Source organism: Malania oleifera, chromosome 1, assembly GCF_029873635.1.
Source record: "Malania oleifera isolate guangnan ecotype guangnan chromosome 1, ASM2987363v1, whole genome shotgun sequence".
Taxonomy (NCBI): Eukaryota; Viridiplantae; Streptophyta; class Magnoliopsida; order Santalales; family Ximeniaceae; genus Malania; species Malania oleifera.
In genome coordinates this window covers 124,965,888-124,975,228 of record NC_080417.1, presented here as the reverse complement: position 1 = coordinate 124,975,228, position 9,341 = coordinate 124,965,888, and the positions used below count along the sequence as shown (strand labels likewise).

Sequence of the window (9,341 nt, the reverse complement as noted above, 5' to 3'; positions counted from 1 at the left end):
GTCCCAATTAATGACAATTAGGGAGAAATAGGAATCACAATTAATATTAAATTAGGATTTAATTCTCCAGTTTGTCAAGACAAAGATGTTTGGGCTATTATGAGGTTATCCATCTGATAGATTTTCCTTGTCAATCCTTCAAAGAAATACAAGACAACCAGACAATTGCTAGACACATGCTAAAAAAAAAAGGAAGGAAATGACAACCATTTCATATGAAGACTAATATCAATGTAAACCAAATCAGGCAGTGACCTTAATAAAAACTGAAGCCATCTTTCCAATTGTAATAAAAGCAGAGTAATCCACAACCCAAATTACAGAACTGTGATCAATCCAAAGCAGTTTAAAAGCAATAGTCCATTTAAGAACAAAGCCCACTCTTTTATGTAATCTATCCATTATCCTATAATCAGAAAATATGAAAAATTAAGAGTGTAGTCAATGTTGGTCTGTGTCTGTCCACGTACTTTTCCTCCCCAAATTTGGATAAGATTTTCAAATCTTACATGCAAAGTTGAGGCCTTCACTCGACAGTTGCTCCAAATTCCCAACTGGAGGTTGGAGCCTCGCAACTTTGGCAATGGCCTTGTTCTCTTCTGGAGTCCCACCCTCCAGAAAAGCTCCAACAATCTTCCCATCTTTAATCCAGTAAGAACCGAACTTGGGCTTTGGCGATGCTGGGTTGCTGTCTCCAAACATCACAGTGTCACCCACGTTGTCGCCATAGAACTGCCATGACAGATCAAAGGAACGGGAATAGAAGTATGGAAGGTAGTCATACTCGTCAACTGACTTTTTCTCCTCACTCGCTTTGATGGCCTGTGCAAAAGTTGGAATAAGAACAAGTACATCAAACAGCAAAGATTAGGTGGAAATCAAGAAAAACAACCATGCAAAAAGTATGCAAAATGGAGAAGGCTCAGCAAACATTTCAGCCATTTTCATAGAGTGTTGTAAGCAATCCTTGGTTACCAAACTTTCCAACATGTAAAGTTTTTAAAAATTCATCACAGAATGAACAGAAAAATGCAAAAACTTTAACCCCAAGTCATTGACAAATGTCAAGGCAGCACAGCCGAAGCCAGATGAGAGCAATCAGATGATTAACCATTAAATTTATAAATACCTTCACTGCATGTTCTGCTGATTTACGAGCATGGTCAACATGCTCAACTCTTCTGATCTCATTATATAGTTTCATTGGGAAAGTAGCAACGTCACCCACGGCATATACATCAGAAACGCTAGTTTTGAAGAACGCATCAGTCTGCAATGAAACAACTGTTCCATAAGCTATAATTTTTTTGAAACACTATCCAAAACATGTTCAGAATCAGGAATAGGATTTTACGATCAGTGCAAGAATTTTCTAGTGACTGAATCCTGTGCCCTGAAATCCACATGTCTACAGTGGAAGTGATGGAACAAAGAAGAATGTCACATATTGTTGTTTATGAGAGTAAGTTTTGCTTTAGAAAGAAGCATATACCAATATCATTTTTCATCCACTTCTTGGTTGATGATCTAATCAGAAATGAGATATTTGAAGATGCATGGAATTTTTCATAAGCACCGTATATAAATAATTGAAGAATCAGCCTACAAATTGGAGTACTGAGATGTTTTAGTTTTTCCTTGATCTTATATAAGTAACAAGCAGCTTATAAAAATATTGAAGAATCACCCTACTTTATTAAATTATTAATAATGAGTATTTTTGCCTTCCATGATCTTACAATACTTGTGCATTGCATAAACTCAATTTCCATGCTAGGTGTTAATGCAGCACAAAACACATTTAAAATTCTGGAAAGCTTACTAAAGAAAAAAAATATGAATATATATTCATCTATTATATTGAGATGAATATATAAACCAATAAAACCAATCATAAAAATTTTAAGAAAGAGAATTACAGATAGACTTAAAATATGACACTAACCTTGAGGCCCCCTTTTTCCTCCTCAACCTGCCCCTTGAATAATGTTGTAAGTGGCTTTGCCCCAACTCCAACAACAACAATGTCAGCATCCAGCACCCTACCATCCTTAAGATTTACTGCCTTTACCTGAATATAAAACACAGAGAATTCCATTCTGTGAAGTGGATAATATACGAAGATTGTTGATACAATGATGCTTGAGAGCTTACCTCTCCAGCCGTATCAGAGTCGAACCCAACTGCAACTGTTCCCTTAATAATTTTGATTCCTTTATTAGCGTAATAGCCCTCATAAAAGGCAGCTATACCAGAAGTGAAAAGCCGAGGCACTGCAAAATAACTGTCCATATTAGGAAACCTCAGACCTACTAAAATAAATCAGAAGTGCACTCCATCTCATCTTCCATAATTTTGATGCGAAACATAAGGAATTAATATTGAATCCAGGAGGCAATGTAAATTCCACTTACTGCACCAGGGTTCTGGGTAAACCATGCTAACATCAAAATTGTTGAGCTTCATCACTGCACCAAGTTCAAGACCAATGTATCCTCCTCCAACAATCACAGCCGTCCCATTCTTCTTTTGTTTAATTGCTTCTACAAGTTTATCAGCATCATCAATTTCTCTCAAGTAGAAGATGTTTTTAGCATCAGCCCCTTTTACACCAAAATCTGTCAACCTTATAACCTGCAAATTAGTAGAAGATAATATCATTTACATAGAAGACAGGCAAAAAACATGAATATATACTATGCATAATCTTGGAGATAGCATGCATACCGTGGAACCAGTTGCAATGACCAAAACATGATACTCAAAGGATTCTCCAGCTGCACTTTTCAAAGTCTTGGATGCAAGATCCACTTTCACTATTTCCGTGCTAAGGATCAATTCTATGCCTGCATCCATTGGTTGAGGGTACACAAGAAATTTTTACACCAGAAAATAAATATCTATGTGAAAAATAATTCACAATAACAGGAAGCAGTCAATTGCATGTTAGAATTCAATGTCAACATAAGCATATTACATTGTTTGAGATTATTTTTCATCCTATCATCAAAAGGGATTTCACTAACATAGGTGAGAAACCCCCATTACCTTTCTCTTTATACCATTCAGGAAGCAGCCTCTCGCCTCCACTCCCAACACAAACATGAAATCCTGGAAGTCTTGCAGCCCCTGTAAATGTAGATTGCACTATGAAGTTACTGTAAAAGAGTAATTACAAAACAAAGAAAGTGGGAAAAGAAAATAGCAGAATGCAGTTACAAAATAATGTTTAAACTAATTAGATGTGTCTATTAAAAATGAAAGATGTAACAGAGAAACATTGGCATATGGTACATTAAGATATCACATTGAATCTATGACAATGTCAACTAAATAATGTTCACGTAAAAATAGAACCACTGTATCTAGTACCCTGTAAAAAGATTCAGAACACAATGACGACAACCTACAAATATTGATTACCGGTGAGAAAATGAAGTATCAACAGCCAATCAAAGCCTCAGGTGCTAGCAGTGTTTTAAAAGGCTCAACCAAGCCCCACCTCAAGGCTTACGCAAGGTATGCCTAACTCCTTGAGGTTTAATCTAAAATAACAAATCCCAAGAAGACCAATGCATTACACATTAAGGCTTGCACATTTGTACAAAAGACATGCCTTTCACATCTTTTTAGTTGAGACTTGCGCATTTTTGGGTGTCTGATTCTCAAGTTACATTTGGCTAAATATTTTTACCCCATGTTTATCTAAAAGGAATGTCATAACATGAGTTGATTTTTGAAATTCTTGAACTTCAACCTTTCCAAAATAATAGGGAGTTAGGTCTTAGATCTTGAAAATAATTTGAAATTTGTAATGTTATAGCTATCTCTTGTCGTGATTTATGTAATGAATTCAAGTTAGCAATCTTTGAATGGCTTAGTTTGCAAATTATATCTGATTTTTTTTTTTTTACTTTATATTTGTGATTTTCTTAATTTTATCTTTATTTTTAAAATATATGTAATTTATTTACATATTTTATCTAAAAATAAAGTTCTCAAAAGGCTCAAGCCTCAACTTATGCCTTTGCCTTCTAAAACATTGGGTGCTAGGGTGCAGCGATAACTGTAGCATTTTCTGATAAGAACCACATTACTTACCCTCAGGAAATAAGTATGCCTTGCTAAGTGCCGGACGTTCATAAGGAGCCACCTGAAAGGAATAAGTCAGGATGGTTAGAGTTGATATTCGTTGCATCATGTATAGAAAGTAAACTGTAGCTACTGCTAATGTATTTCAGAGGGGAAAAATTAACACCATGGGAAAATGACAGGAGAAGCAGTTTAATAAAAGAGGTATAAGTGTGCAACAGTAAGTACTCTCTTTATCTCAGGAAGCTGGCAAACTCACATTTTTATAGTTTCCATGACACATAATATTCCTCCATTTGAAATACAACCAACAAAAAGTAAAAACTCTAAGCAAGTTTACCACATGTTTTTATTAACCTAACAACATCAACATATTCATTTTAAAAGAATTACATCCAGAGAATTCCCCAGGCTAATCCATTAGTTTATTTCAATGATAAGTTAGCATACATTGACACAAACACCAACAGCAGTGGCAACAGCTACAACAAGAACAACCACAATAACAATCAAGACATAGGTCCCAAGTAGCCATATGAAACATTTTGTCAATATCCTCAGAATGTTAAGGTGCTATCGAATATTCTCTCTCTGTCCAAGTTGTTCTAGGTCCAATGCAACCCCCTCCCCCTCCCAACCTCTAATGCCAACTAAATGACACTCTCACCGAAGCATTATTTGGCCTATAATGTATGCAGCTAAACCATCTAAGCTGCAATTGGGTCGCAATACATTAAAATTATCAGTCCAGCTGCATTTACTGTTTGGATGCACAGCAACAATAACCAACCAACCAATTACTCGGCCCCATTGTATGGATACTTTTCACCCTTGTGCACAATTCAGGGCAATATTTTTGAAAAGTTGGAGTTGTCAAATTTTTTATTTTTACCTTGGCTCAAGGTAATTTAGGTCTACCCTTGACCCTCATCAACCCCTAACATCAACTGAATCGACTTTTTCTTGCAAGTTACCAAACCATCTCAATTGCCCTTCCCTTATCCTCTATAACTGCTACAATATTCTACTGTGGATTTGTTGAAATGCAATTACTTTTTGGACATCTTGTTTCATATCATAAAATTTTCCAGTCATGTATCACACCAAATTTGAGTAAGGATTTAATAGCCTGAATTTGTCCAAGGAAATTGTCCATAATCACAAAAATTGATGGAAAATGATTCATGTAGCTGACCCTACCTAGTGGAACTTAAGGCTTGGTTTGTTGTTTGTAATGTATCACACCAAGTGCACTCCTTCATTTTACCCAACCTACTTTAATTATGTGTACAACATCTTCTTTAATTTCTCTTGGTTATATTTATATAACATATCAAATGTAACAAAACTATTCCAGCTTGGTCATTTCCATGGTCAGGGTAGAGGTGAATCACTGCAGCTTCAGTGGAGGGCGAGTTAAGGGCTTGGGCTGGGATCTGAGGAAAAAAGGTTAGGAAATCCCTTTCCCTCATTCCCTTTGTTGTTTCTTGGACTGACTGGAGGGAAAGGAACAGAAGAACTTTCGAGGGATCAGCTTCCCCTCTGCATGTTGTCAAAGATCGTTGGTTAGCTATGACTTCTAATTGGCACAGTAAGATGATTGGGAGGGACATATATGTATCTCTTGATTTTATTGACACCTTAAGAGTGACGGTTACATTGTTTTCATTTTCTCCATTGTGCTTGGGTGGCATCCTCTTGATGCCTTTTCCCCTTATTAATAAGTTGCCCCTTTGCTGATCATATGCATTTATAAGGAATTCTAAAAAAATATCAATTGCCATATTATTAACATATTTGCATGCCAAGAATGGAGTTCGCATGCAATCCTTTTTCTATACTATCTCAAAATTCTAGATTTTCAACTATCTTTCCATGACTCTAGGTTAAATTCTACTACGTGTCTAGTTTCATCTATCAAGACTATCATCTGCGAACAAAAGGTATGATTCTAGAGAAAAATAAAATGCTTCATCATAGAATAGTATGTCTAAGGCTCTAATTTTAATAATTATACAATATTTTATCGTAAATAATTTCTAAGTGAATTGAAAACTTTTTTCTGTTAGTAAGAACATAACTGAACTTTTATCAACACTCTGCAGGTTAAGAAAGCCTAAACTTTGGCAGCTCAGCTGCAACATCTAGCAACTACCCTAAGTGAAGCACTTTGCATGAAATGTTCCATCCTACATACTTACTAGCAGCGCAAAAAATATAAAGCAGCAAAAATGTCACACAATAAGTCCGAGCTAATTACAAACTCTAGATTTACTACATCCCCCTACATATGCCATGACCCAAAGAGAATTAACCTCCATACAAGCAACAAACACAGGCAGTTCAAATATCTAAAAACAAAATTCGGGAAAACATACCGCCTCTTTGGATATAATTGCCAGCTCGCCTGGCTGAACTCCTTGTTTGGCAAACTCCCTAGCTGCATATCCCTGAAAATGTAAGAGGTTTCATTTCAGAAAAAATAAATAAATAAATAAATATCTACAGTACGTATTATAGCAGAAACCTCCTTACGACGGTACGAACTGACGAGATTATTCTTTCTTTGCAATTAACTCAAAAAAGAACACAAAATAAAACGAAGAACCACTCGTTTAAGCTGAAATTAATTAATTAATCGGAAACAGTTCGTTGAATCCTAAGTAAATATCACAATCAAACACATAAAATCTTGCAGGATTCGATAATGCCTTGATCAGCCAGACTCGAAATCTAAAAAGCAACAAGTAACAACTATAACTCACTTCACCAAACCAAGACAAGGCAATTGCTCTCTAAATCAATCGCACTTCAAGAAATCCAGATATCTCCGTTTTTTATGTTTAAAAATCAGGTCCGTGAACATCAAATACGGAGAACAGATCAACAATTGCTCAAAAATTACAATAAAAGAAAAAAAAGCAATCAACACAAATTAATTGGACTGGATCGACGCTTACGGCAGAAACACCACCACCGAGGATCACGTATTTGAAAGATTTTCCAGCCATATCTATGGAAGACACCTTGCAGTTGAAGAGACGATGAGCTTTTGCTTCACGGGCAGAGCTAAATCGAGGTGCGTCTTTGGCCGACTGTGAGCCTATTATGTAGCCGTGGTGCTTGCCATTGGCTGACCGTCGATTTTCTGGGAGATGTTAGAAGTCGAGGTTGACCGTACACGTGGCCCAACTTCTGCCGTTCGCCACGACGCCCAATCGAAACATGGCCTAATACGTCTGATGTCGCCCTAAATTTTTATTATTATTAATAAATAATAAATATTATACAAAAAGGGTGACACTATATGCATTTATTTTAAATATGACAATTTTTATTTTGTAAGTAAGAAAAAAAAATGGTTTTTTATAACAATGATTAAAGGATAAAGCTGCTGTGGAGATAGTTGTGATACTTACAAAATTATTCATGGCATTTTATCACCTTTTTTTTTTATGAATTTATTTCTTTTTCTTTTTTTGCTTTTTCATTTGTATGGTAAAAATCAAGAGGAAAGAAAATAAAAAAAAATTATAAAAAAATATTTTTTAATATTTTTTTAAAAAATTTAAAATATTAACAATAATATATTTTTACACCGTCAATGCTTCTCAATTATATAAAAAATTCTAGAGAGATCGCGAGGTATAATTTTTAATTTAAATTATTTTGGAATACGGGGTATTTTCAATGTGGGGGTTTTTTTTTTTTTAACTTTTTCTGTTTGTTAGGGAGGAAAAGGCAAGAAAGTTGCTGCTTGCTACTCGCTAGCACAGTGACCGCTTGAACGGGGACATGACGTCCGGGCAAGGGGGGGGGGGGTCAAGGGAGGACGTCATTCCAAAATTCAAATTGGCAACTATAAATTTTTTAGATATCTAATAGCACCAAAATTACAAAATCACCCTTCTTCTTGGGGTCCAAAGACGCCCTCTCTCTCCTCGGGCTAGAGACACAGATTAAAAAGTTTTACGAAATTTCTTTAAAAATATTTTAAAATTTCTGAGACGCGTAAGACATTATCAAAATAACTCTTATTATTATTATTATTATTATTATTATGTCTAAAATGAATTGACTATTTAAATAAGTCTGACTAGAATGGGTCAACGAGTTGACTGTTGACTCGCATCTAATGGCGTTCACACTGAGGAAGGAGAGGTGACAGCTGGTGATGAAGTAGCTTTAAGTTGCAAAACACAAATTGGGCTCCGACCCTGAGTGGGCTCCACCGGAGTTAGGCCTATCTAAGTTGTATATATTTTGGGCCGGTGGGTGAGGCCCATGTGATGAGTTCGGTGGATTGATTTGATCTTAAAGTACTCAGAATATAAATTTTTTGGCAACATCTCATTAGACATGGCGCCCCCCTTGTTTCAGCCTAAAATGTGAAGTTCACGCGTTGACATTACAATTCATAGTAGGGGGCAGTAAACAAGACAAATTGAGTTTTGTAGTGTTGCCCTCGCCAAATCCAACTTTATATGGTAAACATATTTGTTTATACTTGTTCATTGTACAAATAAATAACTTATTGAAATATCTACCACGGTTTGTTTTTTCGGAATGAGAGGTTCTTAGAATTTTTTATTTGGCAAAAAGGAAAATTTCTTTTAAAAAAAAAGTTCGTATTGATACCGGCTCAGAGTTTTTTGTTCTTTCCAAATCAATTTTATGACCTTTTTAATGGTCATTATCACTAAATTTAAATTATAAAGTTTGAGCTAAACATTTTCATACTCAAGTTATCCCTACTTTTAAGCATACTGATGTTTACCAAACATAATTCGACTTTATTAAATAAATCTATGAATGAGCTTAATATAAGTACAAATCAATCATATAATCAAGTTGTTGATAAGTCAATTTGAGCGGAGTCTATTTTTGTTTAAATTTGACTTCTTTATTAAAAGAGCCTCAAAATTAAGTTGAGAAAATATTTGTTTATACTATGAACGAGCCTGAGCGAATTCTTACCAAGCCATTAATGGGTGGTTTAATTCATTTGTAATTTTAGGTTTAAACCATTTTTATTTTAGGAAAAAATTGCCACTTCTTTTGTTTTTTTGTTTTTAAATTGGGACAACTTGACAAATTTTGCATTTGGAATCCTACCTACGCTTTTTTTTGAGTCCCGCAAACGAAGCACTATCTCGTTTTGGTGATGCATTAGGAAGGCTAGTGGGCCTCTTGAGTTTTTGAAACATTGTTATTATTTATTTTAATTTTTAAAAAATTCGTAAATTTTA

At 35.1% G+C, this 9,341-nt stretch overlaps 1 protein-coding gene across 1 annotated transcript; it reads right to left on the bottom strand.

Moving 5' to 3' along the window:
• Nucleotides 1-256: 256 nt before the first annotated feature.
• LOC131162004 (monodehydroascorbate reductase-like) lies at nucleotides 257-7,320 on the bottom strand. Its single transcript, XM_058118099.1, has 10 exons — nucleotides 7,053-7,320; nucleotides 6,471-6,542; nucleotides 4,102-4,153; nucleotides 3,049-3,129; nucleotides 2,728-2,846; nucleotides 2,415-2,634; nucleotides 2,155-2,273; nucleotides 1,946-2,071; nucleotides 1,130-1,270; nucleotides 257-822 (listed from the first exon to the last, which is right to left on the bottom strand). Exons 1-10 carry the CDS (start codon nucleotides 7,101-7,103, stop codon nucleotides 499-501), a joined length of 1,305 nt encoding a protein of 434 aa, XP_057974082.1. The 5' UTR covers nucleotides 7,104-7,320; the 3' UTR covers nucleotides 257-498.
• Nucleotides 7,321-9,341: the final 2,021 nt, after the last annotated feature.